The following is an 18,675-nucleotide window of genomic DNA, read 5'->3' on the forward strand; positions in this document are numbered from 1 at the left end:
GAAGAGCAGTCAGGTGCTCTTACCCACTGAGCCATCTCGCCAGCCCCCTACTTTACTTTCTAAAACATGTTTATTAACACATTTAAAAAAACAAAAAACAAAAAACCAAGCCAGTTGTGGTGGCACATGTCAGTAGAATTTGCTGAAGGAGGCAGAGGCAGAAAGATCACAAGTTCGAGGCCAGCCTTGGCTACACATTTCTTTTGCTGGGCAGTGGTGGCACACACCTTTAATCCCAACACTTGGGAGGTAGAGGCAGGCAGATTTCTGAGTTCAAGGCCAGCCTGTTTTACAGAGTGAGTTCCAGGACAGCCAGGGCTACACAGAGAAACCCTGTCTCGAAAAACCAAAAAAGAAAAAAAGAGAGAAAAAAACAAAACAAAACAGGTATGTTGGCTCATTTCTTCATCCCAGCCTTTAGGAGGCAGAGGTAGGTGGATGTCTGTGACCTTCAAGGCCAGCCTAGTCTGCATAGTGAGTTTTGGAACAGCCAGAGCTACAAAGTCCCAAGGCTCAGTAATTAAACATACACACTGCTCTTCTAGAGGACCTAAGTTCTATTCCCAACAGCAATGTCAGGAACCTTACAACTGCTTATAGCACAGCTCCAGGAGGCCCTGGCCTCTTTCACGTGCACATATGTAAGCTCAGATAAGCTTAGTTTTTAATACAGGAAATACTCGAGATGAAAGATGTAATGTAGGTTCTTGAGCCAGACACGTCAGACAAAATCATAACTCAAGACTAGCAGAGTGTCTTAGTTAGGCTTTCTGTTGCTGTGAAGAGACACCATGACACCACCAGCCCTTACAAAGGAGAACATTCAATTATGGCTGGCTTGCAGTTTAGAGGGTTAGTTCATTATCATGATGGTAAGCATGGTGGCATGCAGGCAGACATGGTGTGGAGAAGGAGCTGAGAGTCCTACATCTGGATCGACAGACAGCAGCAGGAGACTGCCACACTAGGCCTAGCTTTAGCTTGAGACCTGAAAGCACACCTCCACAGTGAGACACTTTCTCCAACAAGGCCGCACTGCCTACTAGTGTCACTCCGTATGGAGCAAGCATTCAAATGTGGTTTTCTATGGGGCCATTCCATAGAAAAGTCCACACAAAGATTGGTTTAAGAAAAAGAGGCTCTGGAGTCTTTCATATACTTACATACAGGCACAAACATAATTAAGATTAATAAAAGTAAATCTTAGAAAACAAAAACAAACAAACAAAAAAATCTCTCTAGCCAGGCATGGTGGCGCACACCTTTAATCCCAGCACTCGGGAGGCAGAGGCAGGCGGATTTCTGAGTTCGAGGTCAACCTGGTCTACAAAGTAAGTTCCAGGACAGCCAGGGCTACACAGAGAAACCCTGTCTCGAAAAACAAACACAAAAACAAAAAATAAATCTTAGAAAAAAAAAAAACTGGCACTTCTCTTTTGATTCTTGGGAGAATGGCTAGTTTGTAAGAAAGAATGTTTGCCTGGCTAAAATGTCCCGGCTCCTTTTACCCTTGCCTACCCTGGGAAAGCTGCTCAGGTCTATAAAGTGTGATGGTAATGACCATTCACTATCTCACAACAGGTGGTTAGAGATGATGTTTGGTTCTGTGAGCTGATAGGAACCACAACACCTGTTACAGGCGTCATCATTGAAGTTACTAATGCAACCAGAAGTCTAGACAGCTAGTAGAAAAAAAATATTTCATAGCTCCTGGATTATTTTTTTTATAGTCTTTGCTAATTCTGAATTTGAATTTTGTCTGAAATGTTCAACTTAACATCCTATATTACATCTTTCATCTCCACCATTTCCTATTTTAAAAACTAAGCTTATCCGGGCATGCTAACACATAACTATAATCTCAGCTCTCCAAAGCCGAGATGAGGGCCCTCAAGGTGCCTTGGTAGGTAACGACATCTGCCACATAGGCCTGGAGGCCTAACTTGTTTTCTAGAACCCACAAACTCTACAGAGTTGTCCTCTAACCTGCTTCTGCATACCGTAGCATATATGTCCACAACACACATCATACACACACATAGGTGTGGGAGGGGTGGGGGTAGGGTGGGGGGTGCTTTTAATTTAAAAAAGAAAGAAAAGAACTGAGATGAGGATTGCAAGTTCCAGGTCAGTTTAGGATGCATAATGAGACCCTGGTTTTTGGTTGGTTGGCTCATTGAATTGTTTGTTTTGAAAACATATTTGGTGACAGAGTACTTGCCTAATATATGGGGGGAAAGCCCTGTGCTTGGTCCCTAGCACCAGGGCAGGGGATTTGAGTCACCTAAGTCTGGGCTCCATTTGTCACCTGAGAATTGGAGACATAGTGACACTAGAAGGAGCGTCCAAGCTCCAGCCACACCTGACACACTCCATCCGCTCACGGCTCTTTCATCCATACATAGGAAGAGATTTTATCAGCCTCATAGAGTCGCTGTGGGCATTTGATAAACAGTCTAGAGAGACTGCAAATAAATAAATAAAATCCATGTGGCTACCCTGCCATTCTCCTGGTGACACAAGAATCCATCAATGGCTTAGAGTTCATCCAGTATAGGCCACAGAGGGAACAAAACAGACCTGTCATCCCAGCTCTGTATTTGGTTAAGTGACATGTGAGAACTCCTGCTTCAGTTGTGTCTCTAGTATGAGTGCTGTAGCTTCCACTGAGCTTTGAGTGTGAGCACTTTGCTGTCTTGGTCAGCAGTCCCCCTGAGTTGCACTAGTATTCCTTAAGATCATGGGAGGGCATATTAGAGCTTCATTTATACATCTGAAAATAAAGAGATTTCATCTTACTGGTGGTATTGACAACGGGCTGGCATGACTTGGTAGTAGAGCTCTTCCTTGATAGTATCGGCTCTAACAGTGTGCCAAGGTGAAGGGCAAAACTCTGGGTAGTCTGAGGGAAGGAGGGGAACCTCAGTACATGGGGTTTGGCAGGTGTGTCCCTGCCCCTGGGGCTCCCAAGAAAGAAAGGGAAAAAAAAAGAAAGAAACAATAATTGTGTTCCTCTAGGATCTGGATTCAGTTAGAGAAATCTTTGAAAACTGTCATATTTATCCCCCAAGTTGAGAGAAATACAGTAAGATCAGCACATGTGACAAAGGACAGTGCAAAATTGTCATCTCCTCCTAGAGCAGTTGCCACCTTGTGAAGTAGAAGTGAGACTCCCATGCAATCTCACAAGAACTGGGTCCATCACCTGACTAGGAAGGTGTCTGTTCAGTGCTCTGGATTAAGCCATGAGTCTCCCGGGAGTGGCAGCACATACCTTTAACCCCAGCACTCTGGAGAGCCGGGGCTATAGAGAGAGACCCTGTCTCTACACAAACAGATAAGTAGATTAGATAGAGAGAGAGAGAGATGGATCAATGGACCGATGGATGAATAAGACGAGTCAACTCTCTCCTTCCATAATACAGGCTTCAGAGTAGATCACCAGGCCTAGCAGCGAGCTCCTTTACCTACGGAGCCATCTCGACATCCCATGCGTGCCTTCTTAGCCTCACTTTATGCTGTGCTGGACAGATTGCTCAGTGGTTAAGAGGTCCGGCTGTTCTTGCAGAGGGCCATTGTTCAGTTCCCAGCACTGGTAGCTCATAACCATCTTGCAGCTGCAGCTCCAAGGCATCTGATACCTCCTTCTGTCCTCCTTGGGCATGTGCTACATGCAAGCAAAACATATGCCACAGAATTTTTAAAAGAAATCTCTTACTAGCTAATTCTGCATGTAGCATGTTACATAATTTATAAATAAATAAAACATTGCAAGTATATACTTTTTTTTACAACTTGTACTCACATTTAGTCAGTAAAGTTTGAGAACGTCTGTCTGTCCTAGCTTCTGGTTGACTCTCAGGAGACCTGGGACATCAGTTAGAGGGTCCCTGACCAGACCCAGGGCGGTATTTCACAAGGCTTCAGGGCTGCTTCTGATGATCTGATGTATTTGGAAGTCACTCTGTGTCTCCTGAGCATCACCCAGCCAGTAAATATACAAAAACTGCAAGCCTCGGCTGTCCAGTCTGAGTTTTAGTCATAAACTAATTCATTGGGGTTTTTTTACTTCTTAGAATTCTATTTTCAACACGTGTTCCTTCTCAATGTTTTTGGCTAAAGAACTTAATTTTAATTAATTTAATATGTAAGGCTAAGTCACAAGAAACTCAATATTTATGCATTTTAACCATTGTGTATATCTTTGTTGCATATTTAATTTATTTTTAATATATCATTGTTGTGTGTGTCAGATATGTGTGTGTCCATGCATGACACTTTGAGATGGGTCCCAGAGATTGAACTCGGATCACCAGGCTTGGACAGCAAGTGCCTTTACTAGCCTAGCCCTCTCACCAACCCTTTTGTATACTTTAAGATTCTAACAAGTCTTTGGTAACGTGTTTTCTCTTTGTGATGTGCCTGTCGCCAGCACTTAGTTCCCTGTATAATAAAATCCCGTCATATGCCTTGGGCACTGTGAACAGAGCTGTAATCCCAGAATCCCCCAAAAAAACCCTGTAATTGTGTTTAACACATATGAAAAGCCAACCTGTTGTGGGCAAAATGAGCAGTTTGTAAAGTCGCTGGCTGCCTTATGGTTGCTCTTTGCCTGAGCGGAGAGGTACACACTTGCCGACCGATGGCTAGAGTAGTGCCTTCTCCCAGAGTGGAACTATTCCTGTGGCATTTGCACAGTGTGGGAACTGTCTACTAAAACAGTTAAGAAAAATGCCACTACTCTCCAAAAGTAAGTACTTATGAGAGATATTTCAAAGAAAACATGAAAACGTTTTTTAAAAATTTGTGTTACGTATTTTACATGTACAATAGAAGCCATATAGGAAACAAAAGGAAGAAGTTGGACATTTTAAAATCTTTTTTTACATTTTTTTGGGGGGAAGCACATATATGGGGATCAGGTGACAACTCAGAGAACTGGTTCTCTCTCTCCACCGTGTGGGTCTCAGAGATGGGACTCAGGTCATCTGGCATGGTGGCAAGAGCCTCTATCGGCTGACCTGTCTCAGCAGCCGGCTGTTCAGCCTTTGGAAACACATGTTTACCTTTTTGCCTGTCTGAGTGAAGAGGTCAGCAGTCCTGCTGATCTGTAACACTGTGGATGTAATAGCACTTTCCTGGGAACCTCCTACGGCATTCTTTGTGGTTTGCTGGACTGCTTGGTTGGCATGGGTTCTGCAGAACTCGGGCTTGAACCCAGGACTTCACATAAGCTATCCATCGTTAAGACACTAGCTACAGCTCCAGCTCCACTGGCAGCTGCCTTGTGTTGACTTTGGTGTGTATGTTTCTGTTTCTTTGTGCAAGCGCACAGGTGAGGAGCCCAGGGCAACCTCTGCCTTCCTTCAGAGACAACACAGCACTTTCCTTCCTTCCTTTGCTTTTGTTTTGTTTTCTTTTCCTGAGACAGAGTCCCTTAGTGACCTGGAATTCACCAGGTACAGTGGTCTCACTGGCCAGAAAACGCCAGGAACCCTCTTGCCCCTGCTTCCCCGGCACTGGGATTATAATCACAGGACACTACTTCTGGATTTCTTATGCAAGTCCCAGGAACTAAACTCTGGTCCTTGTACTTGCAAGATGATCTCCACCCATATGAGATCCCTACCCCACGGCCTTTAATTTCCAGTTAGAAATTTCCAGTGTCCTGGACTGGGGCCGTGTTAGCATTTTGCTGCATGGTTCAGGCTATATAGTGTCACCAGTCGGAAGCTTGCTGTTGCTGTCCCTGGTGAATGGCGCTAAGAATGCTGCAGATGAGTTGAAATCATAGATAGTTCCCAGATACCATTTTAGCTGTTAAGGTTCTTTTCCTACATGCCCTCTTCTGGGCCCTCGTGTTAAGCTTGGAATTGGACACACTGAGGAGTCTGCCTTCCCTTCCCACTTTCTGCTCAGCACCGCTCTAACACGAAGAATAAACAGAAAACAGGGCTGCATGGAAGGCGGCCGGATAAAGCCTCTCAACTCACAGGATGGCCAGCCACCATGATCACAGGGCAGACTCGTGGTTGCCATCAAACCCTGTAGAGAGGCCAGCAGCTAGGAGGTCAGATAAAGCAAGGTCCAGGTCCCCTAAAAGTGGAAGAAGGAGGGCTTGCCTTTGGGTGAGAAGGGCTTCCCCGAAAATCCATTTCCAGCAACTTCGTGGTTCAAGCTATGCCTTTGGTGTCATGCCTGTAATCCTGGCTGCTTGGGAGGCTGAGGCAGGAGGACTATAAGCATTATTGATAAATAATAACGTAGGGGCAGGAAAGATGTCTCAGGGGTTAAGAGTGCAGGCTGTTCATGCAGAGGGCCTGGGTCCACTTCCCAACACCCACATGCTGGCTGACAACCATGTGTATCTCCAATTCCTGGACATCTGATGCCCTCTCTGACCTCCGTGGACACCAGGAATACATGTACCACACATGCGTATATGCAAGCAAATCACATAAAATCAAACAAATAACTATTTGTTTCCATGGCTCTTTCTTTACAGGTGATCTCCTTCTTTAGCTCCAGACTTCTACAAGCTGGAGCTGAGCTGTCGGTGGAAAGGGTCTTGGAAATCATTAAACAAGGGGTTGTGGCGCTGCCCAAAGACAGACTAAAGGTAAGCCGGCTACAGAATAGCCCGTGACACTGGCTATTGGTCACTCGAGGCACATAGAGATCAGCATCCGGCAGACATGACTCAGCCTGGTACTGCTCACCAGTGCTCATGTCCGAGAGGCTAAATATTCCCTCTGCTGTCTCCTGATACCAAACCTGCAGTTCAGTAGAGAGTAGCCAGATACGCGTTCCCATCGCTGCACACCCCACCAGTAAGTCCTGCACCTGTATCTCCATGAGAACTCATAGTTTCCGGGTATATTTTTAATCCTGTCAAACAAACTGATGTCATACAGACATCACAAAAGGCTAATGGGCAGGCGGCGGTGATGGCGATGCCAATACTGTGGTGCCCGGTGTTTGTTAGTGCCTCCCGGGGTCATGCTGGGACCTCAGCCTCTGAGTGTACCACCTCACCCGATACCCTACTCGAGCAGCCGCTGTTAACAGCTGAAGTCGTCAGGTGAAGAGACCAGCATGGAAAGATTCATTTCCCTAGAGTATTCCAACCAGGAAGTGCTTAAGCTGAGTCGAGCCCAGGCGGTCTGTCCAAAGGCCTTGCTTGTGGTCCATTACTGCTTACTGTATGCCTTCATACAGTAATGGGAAGAAAAGTACCATGGGAAAGGGGGAGATGCTGCATCTGACGAAAATACTGTACATCTGTGTGGCAGAGGCACTCCTGAAGGGGCTGAAAGTCCACGCCTCAGACCTGACCCCTTAGGGCAGTGTTTCTCAGTCGTCCCTGTGCTGCATCTCTTTAACACAGTTCCTCATGCTGGGGTAATGCCAACCATACAATGATTTTTGTTGCTACCTCGTAGCTGTAATCTTACTACTGTTATGAATTATAATGTAAATTCTGTGTTTTCTGATGGTCTTAAGTGGCCCTTCTGAAAGGGTCTTTTGACACCACACACCTCGCAAAGTGTCATGGCCCCCAGGTTGAGAAGCACTGTCTCAAGGTGAGGATGTTTCATATGTCAAAGAAGATAATTGATTTCTCAACTTACGATAGCAGAGAACACGGTAATGCCTGTAGGCCAGAAGCAAGGCACTTTGCTGCAAGCACAGGTAGCTTGTAACGATGAAGAAATTAGGGCAGACATTAAGCAGAACTGTTGCCCATCCAGTGGTCAGTGGTGTCGTGAAAACAAGCCTGAGAAAGGCATTTTTCAGCTCAGCATCCCTAACCTCCTCTCTAGTCTGCTTCTGTCGCCTCCCACGCTACAGAGGAGAGCCAAGATCCTTGCCTCTCCTAGAATCTCCTCTCCCCTAGGAGTCTACCAAGGCCGCTGGAGCATTGGAGGGCAAAAGAGGGGAAGCTATTCTCCAGAGACAGACAGACAGGGGGACACACACACAAACACACACAGCTTTTAGCCAGCTTTACGTTACTGTAACAAAATGCCTGAAGTAATTAACTGAGCTTGGTTGTAGTAGCTTCATCCTGCGGATCAGTTGGCTCTCTTTCTTTGTGCTAGTCAGGAGACGCATGTTATGACAGAAGCTTGTGACAGAACTGAGTTCTGTGCCTCCTTCAAAGCCAGGGAACAGAAGAGAAAAAAACTAGGACTGCAGTGTCCCCTCGTAACCTGCAAACCTACCCAGTCCCTCGCCGTGTTTCCACTTGCGCATCCGCCCCACGAGCAGGAGACCAGGCCCTCAGTCTGGGGCCTTTGGAGAACATCCAAACTGCAGCTCCTGTCTGAGCCTCCTGTAGGTGGCTGAGGTTGTCAGTGGCAGCCAGAGATGCTGACACGTGCAGCAGCTCACCGAGAGCTCTTCAGTGCCTCTCAGGAAGTCCTGTGGACTTGAGTAGCTTCTGTTTACCCTATCAAACCTGTCCGGAGAAGTAGAACCCGTGATTTCAGTAGATAGTGATTTAATATAGAAGCTCAAAATCTCAGAGAAGCCTGAGGGAGCACAGCTAAAGGAAACCACAGAAGCTGCCAGGCTGTCCCCACCAGTGACCTGGGTTGCCTGGAGCATCAAAGTGGGGGTGCAGGAACAGCTGGCCAGGCTTCAGCCAAAGTCTTGACACTGGGTTTCCTGTGCCAGTGAGGGTAAACACACACGTACCCCCTTCATTGCCATAGCCTAAGGCTAAGCCCTGCAGAGCCCTGTTGGGAAAGGGTACAGGCTCTCAGTCACTGCCCAACTCCATAGAACGAAAGGGGAGGAGAGTGTTTGGCAACACCACCACCACCCCAGACAGTGCGGCACGAGGTCTGTCTCAGGATGCTGTAACACATCATCAGAAGGAGCAGCATGAGTCTGCTCAGACAGCTGCAGACTCTGCTGGGGGTTTTATGAATCCAGGGAACCAAGGAGCAAGCTGGGGTCTCTAGTCCAGAAGGAGAGGACAGGGTTACAGTTACATACCCATGTGTCCTTTAAACAAAATTGAAGTCCAAGGTAAGTAAATGAATAGCAAAAGGGTTTGTTTTTTTTTTTTTACCGTATTCTGTATTTGACATGGTAAATGTACATACTTACATTTTAGTGCAAGTATTCATATGTGGGGTCAGATCAGGGTAGTGACATATCTGTCACCTCAGACATTTGCTGTTTGTTCTGGGGGCATTCACAAATGGTCACTACAAGCTGTTAGGAAGTGTTCACTTGATTAGTGCCAACCATAGTAGTTCTCCTCTGCTAAACATGGTTCACCCCACATCTCCATCAGCCATCGTCCTCCTACACACCCTTGCTGGGCTCTGGTAAGCACTCTTCTCCAGTCCGCTGCTCGGCGGTAGATCAGCGTTGTACTACCACATATTAGTGAGAATGTTTCTCACAGATTAGTGAGAAAAATCCAATGTTTGTCTTTGTGTGCCTGACTTCTGTCTTCCATCCATGTTGCTGTAAATGGCAGCATTATTTATAGTTGAGTAATACTCCATTGTATATGTGTACCATATTTCCTTATCCAGCCGCTCATCCACAGCCCCTGAGTTGCTTCTGTTTCATGACTATCGTAAAGAGTGAGGCAGAGAAGGGCAAGTGACTGTTTTATATATGTACCTGTGGTGGTCTGAATCGGAGTGGCCCCCATAGACTCATGTGTTTGAATGCTTGGCCCATGGGGAGTGGCACTCTTAGGAGGTGTGGCCTTGTTGGAGTAAGCGTGTGGCTGTGGGGACGGGTTTTGAGGGTCTCCTGCTCAGGCTAGGCCTACTGGGGCAGTCTCCTCCTGCTCCTATGGATCAAGATGTAGAGCTCTCAGCTCCTCCTCCAGCACCATGTCTGCCTGCATGCTACCATGTTTCCTGTCGTGACAATCGACTGAACCTCTGAAATTGTAAGCCAGCCCCAATTAAGTGTTTTCCTTTATAACTTTGCCGTGGTCATGGTGTCTGTTCACGGCAATAGAAACCCTAACTAAGACAATGCCAATACTAAGATTGTCAGATTTCTTAGTTAGGGTTTCTGTTGCTGTGATGAGTCTCCATTACCAAAAGCACCTCGGAGAAAGGGTTTGTTTCTTTTTACAGCGTGTAGTCCATCATCCAGGGAGGTCTAGTCAGGAACCCAGAACTGGAGGCAGAAGCTGATCCAGAAGCCCTGGAAGACTGCCCCTTGCTGGCTGGCCACTCATACTGCCTGCTTTCTTAGTTACACAGAACCACAGTCTAGGAACGGCCCCACCCACAGTGAACTGGGCCCTCCCACATCAGTCAGTCAAGAACCATGCCACAGGCTTACCCACAAGCCAGTCCTGTGGAGAGTCCCTCTTCCCAGCTGACTCTAGCTGTGTCAGGCTGACATAAAAGTGACCAGAACACTGAATCTATTTCTAGTTTTCCTGGTATAGTCTCTGTACTGATTTCTTCCACACTGTGCCAGTCTTTTTAATCTTTTGACACTGTTTCTCAAATGTCTGGCAAATGTAACTTCTCAGTAAATTTTAGAACTTAAATTCCACAATAATAGTAATGCCAAGATACTTTTCTAACTGTTTTTATGGTTGTGAGCTGAGCTGTTCCTGTTGTCATGTCACCACAGCTTTCTAGATGATGTAGCTAAGACCTCAAGACATTGAGTAATGTTCGGATGCAAAGCTGGGCCCAGCTACATGCTAAACCAAAGCAGCCTTTCTCCAGGCAGTGTTTTCACCCTGTGCTACCCTGGCCACTGGGTCATTATGGTTTCCAGACGCATGCGTTAGGGATAGTGTGAGATTCTATTTGGTATTATGTTAGTGAGCCCAAGTGTGAGCCAGAGACGCAGGTGTGGTTACGGTGTAGAGCCTGTGAGTCACATGAAGTGAGGAGGGAGAGGGTCCCGGGAGATACCACGAGCAGCCACTGCAAGCATTGTCACGGGTGAATCAGGGGTTTCATCTTCGGGGTGGTAAGTGGGCCAACAGAGCTCTTGTTCACTTTAAGAAGGTGTGTCTTCTCAGCCACTTCCTGAAACATACCTGCAGCAAACCCGGGGGCTCGAATCCGTGCAGAGGAGAGCTCAGGGAAGACGTCCTGTGGGAGCCTGGCCGGCGGCTCCGTTGGTGAAGCTGCTTGCTGCGCATGTGTGAAGATCCACAGCAGCCATGTGGAAGGCTGGGCTCAGAGAGAAGTCTGCAACCCCATTGCTGGGGTGGAGGACAAGTGGACCCCCAGAGCCCATCAGTTAGCTAGTCTGACCAAGTTCATGAACTCCAGATTCAGCAAGAGACCCTGTCTCAAAATTAAGGTGGAGGGGCTGGGGAGCTGGCTCATTGGACGAAGCACTTACCATCCCAATGTGAGGATAGGCGTTCCACTCTCCAAGACCTGTGTAACTGTTGGGTGGGCATGGTATCTAAGTGTAATTACAGTACTTACAAAGTGTCAGCACTGTTAAGTCTCCTCAGAGCAAGCTGTCTACCTAGCCTAGCTATGTCACTAAGCCCTGAGTTAGGCTGAGAGACCCTGCTTCATGAGTAAGACAGAGAGCAGAAGGGCAGAACTCCTGATGCCAACACCACCATACATTTGTGTATACAACACACACACTCACACTCACAAAGTCTTACGATGGAAGGCTGCTCAGATTTATACCAAAGATTTCTTCTGATTCTTAGAGTCTAGAATTGTCTTTTCTGCTTCTATGCTGAATTCTGCAGAGCAGAGCCCTGTTCCCAGCAGATAAAGTCTGCAGTTACTCTGGGATTCTAGACAGCTCATGGCCCCTAAGCCTCCTTGCCCGGCCTTCTTCCTCCCCATCCCCCTTGCTCCAGGCAGCTCTGCATCTGTGTCCTTCCCTGGACTCCCTTTGTGGGTTTGCTCCTACGGCTCTCATCTGGAGGTGGCATCCCTTTTACCTTGGCCATTCACTTAGTCAGATCCTGAACATTCCCTCAAGGCCCTGCTGAATTTCAAAGGATACCTGAAGACTTCCCTTTTATTCTTGTATCCATGTGTGTCTCTCAGTAAAATGCCCAGAGCACTGTATCCACGGCATCTCATCCTCTTCTGCCCTGTTTTAGGTGTTTAATGTCTTTCCCCTCCACAGTAGCTGATCTGCAGCCCCAGCTGCCTAGTTCAGTCCATGAAGTGGTTGGAGGGGTGAGCCGCCTGTGTGTACTGTGTGGGGGAAGTGGGGGGCCGTCCCCATGCAGGAGGTGAGAAGTCAAAAATTCTGTACCATTAGATGTTCTTTTCAAAATTGTGTTCTGCCATCTTCTAGAGTCTTAATACCTGTAACTGCCTCCCCCTGTTCTTGGCACTGTCCTAGCCACGATGGCTACAGCAGAGGACAAGAAAACAAGCCCTGCTCCCATCGAGCAGACTGTGGAGAAGACTCACTCTAAGCTAAAATGTAAAACAAATGGCTGTCTTAGAAAGTAGTGACTAGCAGAGAAGTCAAGGGCAGAAGAGGGTGGGCAATGGGGCAGGGGGAGTGTGAGGGCGGGGGTGGGGTGGGGCAGAGTCCATGGTAGAGTCTGTGCTGTTCTCATTGCTGCTGTCATTGGTGTTTTATTTTTACAGAATTTACAGTTACAGAAAAGTAACATAACTAGTGAGCATTCCAACTTAGAGAGACGGTCCAGGTAAACCGCTTCCTGGATCTGTGCCAGGCACAGTGGCACAGGTCTAGGAGGAGGGTCCTTGGTGAGCTCCACATGACAGAGCTGTTCTCTCACAAATGAACAGTGTCTTTGATGGTAACACCAAGGTCATGCGCTGGCCTCCACACACATGCACATACACTAACAGACATATGTAACACACACTGGTATCCTACGGTTAAGAAGCCACGCCTCCCACATGCTTGCTGTTCTCTCCCTGTACCCGCCCTGCTCTCTGGGAGCCTCCATGTTACCTGCCCTATCCCCGTAGTCTCCTCTTTCGTGGTATTGGTCTGTATTGTATTCAGGTTTTCCTGGTACTTTCTCTGGTTCTGTTGAAGTTGCTTGTATATGGCCAGAGCCTCTGAAGTGTTCACTGCAGTCGGGAGTGTGGTCTCTTCGGGACACTTCTCCTGAAGGTCTACTGGCACCTCCAGTGAATTGAACAGCTGTCTGTTCCTTTGGAAATGTTAAATGTCTCTCCTTTGGAGTCTTGCCCTCTGACCTTACCATCCATCAGCAGGTCTGGCTGACAACAGAGGAATGACCACTGTGCTCATTTGCTAAGGCTGACTCTGTAGTTCACTCTGTAGGTTTTAGTTCAGTGCTAACATTTGTTTATTTTTGCCCAGATTTCTCCAGCTTTGGCCAGTGAACTCCTGGGGTTGATTTCCTTGTGCTTTGCCACACCCCACTTTGTGGACTATGTGGAATGCTGCAAATTAGACTCGTATCTTCTGTGCCCCAGGTTCTAGACAGAGCTGGGCACTCAGCTACCTTTTGCCAGACCATTCCCTCCTCCCACTCTCCCATTAACAGCTAATGCATTGGGTTCTGTCTCCGCCCTGCCCAGGCACCTTTCTTGTTTTGTCTCTTCCTGGTGTGCCTCAGCTCCTTTCTTTCACCTCACCCTTACTAGCTGTGTCCTTGGTCCCTTCTGACACAGCCTGATGTGTTTTCTAGTTCTTTTAATAAACACTCTGCCCAAGAAACCTTCCATGGGCCATAGAAAATAGTGAGGCTTGACCTATAATATTGACCTTAGAGCAAAATGAATTACAGAGTGCACGCCACAATATGTGAATGTATTGTCTTTTTATTGTACTATACTCAGGAATAAATGATTCTTTGAGACAGTCACATATACATGGAAATGCAGCCTTTTATGGTTATGGCCAGTAGAGAAATTAGTTGATCTTTGGGGGTTCCAGAGAAGCTAACCCTTGTTTAGACTAATATACTATTAAGGCCAAGGTCACACGTAAATCCTTTAAGTCAGACAAGTAGTTTTGTTCTGGAACATAGAAAAAAAAAATGTACCCCTGGGCTCAGGCTGCCTGCACTCTGTGGTTATAGAGGTTGGAAGATGGATGGCTCCGTTTAAAAACAGAAAACAAAACAATCCATCACCCGCACTAGAGGGGAAGCTGAAGTTACATTTCCTCGCGCATAGTGAGTCATGCCCTGTTGGTCTAAATGAGAACCTGTCATTACCACAGATGCTGCTCAGAAAGAGGGCTGCTTAGCTTCAGAGCCGAGGCATCCCTCCATTGCTGAATCATTTTTAGGGGAGTTGAGTGTTTATAATAAAACAAATCAGCTAAAACCTTGAGAGTTTAATTCTCGGGATACTGCGATGTGTGACGTTGACTGGAAAGGCTGTGTGCATTGAATAGTCTTGGTATACCACATGCGCGTGCTCTAAGTCATTCAGGGTCGTTGGCTTCTATATGTAATACAATATCGGCATACGTGTGATAGGTTAGTAGGAATAGATTTCCAATTGGAAATACTATTTTAATAAATGCTATGGAAATGTAAATGGTGTCTACATGGTGGTTTATCACATATATTAAACACTAAATTTCAGGTTTTTGACGACCTTGGCTTAAGAGAACCATAGAACTCAGGAATTTTCTCATCAGCTAGGTAGATGAGCTTGAAGTTTTGACATTTTTCCTTTTATTGAAGAATGAAAACTAAATCTGTACAATTACTCTCCCAATATTGGACAAGTAAACACTAAGATCTAGAGCATGGTAGCTGGCATTCAACCAAATAAGATAGTTTTCAATCAAATGTTACTGGGCATAGTCTTCTAAACTATTTGCTTATTAGTGTGTGGGGGACTGCATACTCATTGGCTACATCTGTCTATACAGTTAAATAAGCGGGCTGGATTAACATCAGCCTACACGTTCTCTTCACTAGTGTTCCATGAGAAAGGCAGTGTGGGCTCATCGTGGTCTCCGGACCTCCCGTGTAAACAAGAGACTCTGAAACAAGCAAGCTCTGAAATCCTGAGTTGCTCGTTTCTCTTCTAGGGTTTAGTAGGCATAAAGTTAGTATGCCCTTCCCAACCACATCTGCAGCCGTGGCTCAAAGCTCTGGGGCTCTGTCTGCGTCCTCGGCTCGGCAGGGCCCTGGCTCCCATTTTGCTGGCTGGGAACAGTTTGAACAGACTGAAGGGACCGCAGTCACCCGGCCCCGCTGTGCTCACTGCCACGACAGCTTGTGTATGAGTGTGTAAGGTTCGTGGTTGTCCCTGTCAGGGATTCAGGTAATTATCTGTGTTGTTGGAGGATTAAGAATGTAACCTAATTTGATAATTAGGTGATATTTTCAAGGAAAACGCAATCAGAAGATAACTTTTCTTTTAATGCAAATAGGAAATTGTGGAGTAACTTGATAAATCGTAATTAAAAGTGGTAGCCAGCTCACACTAAATGAAGTTACTTTGTGGGGTGGGGAACTGTGTGTTTGTGTGAGTGGACCACAGTGCATGTGTGGAGGTCAGAGGCCAACCTCAGGTGTCAGGCCTGGCTTTCTTCCTTGTTTGAGACAGATTTTCTTACTGTTTGCTGATGTGCACACCAAGTGAGCTGGCCTCTTGAGCTTCTCATGATTCTCTTGTCTCTGCCTCCATCCTCCCAGGAGATTAGACACTTAGACTACTTGTCCAGCCTTTTGCTGGTTCTGTAGCCTGAACTCAGTTCATTGGGCTTGCCAGTGAGCTCTTTCCCTGCCAAGCAGGCTCCCTAGCCCGTCAGTGAGTTTTAAAAGTCTTCATTTTTTAAATGTAATTTTTAGAATATTTTCATTGTTGTCACTAATTGCATAAAGAGCGTCTTTCATACACACACAAAGTTGTATTAATTTGTCTAGAGGGTATCTTACTAAATTTATTCATCTGTAAGTGTTTTGCCTGCATGTATGCATTGTATGCTTATGGGACATATTTTATAGATTTTTAATATGGTCTTTAAAACTTCTTTTTCCTCCTGTTGAGAACCTCTTCCTTCTCTTCCCCAAATCACTTCTGCCAGGTATCTGATTCCTGTAATGGACAAAGTACATTATAACTTATGAGTGTGGTTTGACTGTTCATTCTACCCACGCTAGTCATTTTACACTGTATGAGCACAGTGATGCTGGCTATTGTGGAGGAGGGAAGGTACATACAACCTCAGGAGGCCCCAGGAGAGGAAGGTACACTCACCAGAGGTGCTAACACAAGGGCAGTTCACTTTGTCAGATGGTAGAGGGGACAACTTCTGGAACGAAGAGGTTACTGGACTAGGCAGGGAGAATGAAGGAGAGACGGGCTTGACCTTGTCTGTCTTGAAGGATCGGAAGGTTTCCATAGGCCGAGGTGAAGAAAGAATAGCTTGCAAAGGAAACCCGTGAGAGTGAGGGACAGTCCAGGGCACTGTAGCCTAGTGGCCAACAGAATGACTCATGGATTCCCCTGCCAAGTCAGTGTGGCTTTTGTCACTTGATGATACAATTATGTCCTTAGACTAGTGCTTTTCAAACTTTTTTAACTGTCACTGCCAGTTACACACACACACATGCACACACACTCACACATCTGTACCATGTGTAGCAGTGTACTCATTTGCATACAACTAAAACAAATTTGTGTAAAAACAGTACTCATTGAGTGTCCTGGCTGGTTTTGTGTGTCAACTTGACACAAGCAAGAGTCATGAGAGAGGAAGGAGCATCAGTTGAAGAAATGCCTCCATGAGATCCAGCTGTAGGGCATTTTCTCAATTAGTGATCAGGGGTGGGAGGGCCCACTGTGGGTGGTGCCATCCCTGGGCTGGTGGGCCTGGGTCTATAAGAAAGCAAGCTGAGCAAGCCAGGGGAAGCAAGCCAGTAAACAGCACCCTCCATGGCCTCTGCATGAGCTCCTGCCTCAGGTTCCAGCCCTGCTTGAGTCTTGTCCTGACTTCCTCCAATGAAGGACTGTGATCTAGAAGTTAAGCCAAATAAACCCTTTCCTCCCCAATTTGCTTTTTTGGTCATGGTGTTCATCACAGCCATAGAGACCCTAACTAAGACACTGAGTATGATGGGCTCATGACCCTGTATCCTTTTGAATTGATGGCCAGGCCTACTCAATGGATGTAAAGGCTGGCTGCTGTTTAATTCTTAGAATTTTCAAAATCCATGAATAGTTTTAAAATGCGGTCTTGGGAGGAGGGGTACATCTCCATCCTCCGATTTCAAAATGCAGATCTTCGGGCTCCATCCAGACCTGTGGCCCAGTACTGCTCTTGCCAAAGACTCAAGTTCAGTTCCCAGCAGCCACACCTGGCTATGTGCACATACTCCACATTCAGGAGAGGTTACAGCTCTCCAAGTCACCATTGCTGCACTCAGGAAGAAATGAATGGGGAGGGATAGCTTAGTTAAGGAAGTGTGAGTTTAAGCCCTAGATCTGCATAAAAAGTTATAAAGTAATGTATGTTTATAATCCCAGGGCTGGGATTATATGGGAGATGATCCCTGAGGTTTGTATGCCTGCCTTACCCTACTTTAGTAAGTTCTAGGCCAGTGAAAAATCTGTCTCCAATACAAGGTACAGCTGTGGGCATGGCGCAGTGGGTAGGAGCCCTTGCAGCACAAGCATGGAAGCCTGAGTTCAGTCAGATCCCCAAAGCCCATGGACAGAGCTGGGCATGGTGGCATACATGTGCCTATAAGCCCATGGACAGAGCTGGGCATGGTGGCATACATGTGCCTATAAGCCCATAGCTATGCTCATATGAAGACAGCAGGATGGCTGGGCTTGGTGGCCACTGACCAAGCTCTGGGTTCAGAAAGATCCTGTCTGGAGGGCTAGAGCAAGACACCCAGCATCCTTCAGTGGCCTCTGTGCCACATCTTCTAAGGAACCACACCCAAAGTTGTTCTCCTGCCTTCACACATAGGTGTACCCACACAAACATGCACACACACCAAAAAAATTGGGCTGGGGATTTTAGCAAACACAACTACATATCAATTCCATCCCAGTAATTTCTGAGAGCAAGACCTGCAGGAGAGCATAGCAGACCATTATTATATGAACACCAGACACACGGCCATGCTGCCTTGTCTAGGAACAAGGTCAGTGTTGCTGGTCTCCAGCTGTGAGGCTTTTGAGAGAATTCTATTTAATAAAGTCACTTCGAGTTCTTCTAATCTCAGGTTTGCGATGCCCTCTCGGAAATCTTGATGGCATCTTACATTTTGAGAGGCCCCTCCCACATGATCTCCACTTCTCTGCCCTAACCAAAACTAGGGGTGTGAAAGCTGGACCGACAGACAGACGGCCTTATGGACTGACACACAGATGGAGTTAGAGGTGGTTCAGCTGCCTTCCCACAATAGACACCTCTTGGCCACGCCTAGTTCGTCAGTGAGCTGGGCACTATACTCTTGTAGGCTTTACTTCCTGTTTCCTTTGACAGAAAACTCAGTCTCCCAAGTCCTTCCCTGCCATTTGTACCGCTTATATCCCATGATGCCCTGTGTGGGAGTGTGGAAGTGTGTGTGGGGGCAGGGGGTGTTCATCTCCCTTCATCCTGGGTTCCCTGGTGTGTTGTCGGTTTCTCACCCCATTCTTTTTTTTTTTTTTTTGATTTATTTATTTATTATATGTAAGTACACTGTAGCTATCTTCAGACACTCCAGAAGAGGGCGCCAGATCTCGTTACGGATGGTTGTGAGCCACC

At 46.5% G+C, this 18,675-nt stretch overlaps 1 protein-coding gene across 2 annotated transcripts in view; it reads left to right on the top strand.

Annotated features, from left to right (window-relative positions):
- Positions 1 to 18,675, top strand: part of Dym (dymeclin) — a 274,143-nt gene that overhangs the window by 222,915 nt on the left and 32,553 nt on the right. For both annotated transcript variants that reach the window (XM_029471781.1, XM_021150437.2), the window contains one exon: positions 6,506 to 6,619. In XM_029471781.1, coding sequence (XP_029327641.1) covers positions 6,506 to 6,619 — 114 coding nt within the window. The remainder of the gene's footprint in view (positions 1 to 6,505; positions 6,620 to 18,675) is intronic.

The sequence above is a fragment of the Mus caroli genome, chromosome 18 (genome assembly GCF_900094665.2).
Source record: "Mus caroli chromosome 18, CAROLI_EIJ_v1.1, whole genome shotgun sequence".
NCBI lineage: Eukaryota > Metazoa > Chordata > Mammalia > Rodentia > Muridae > Mus > Mus caroli.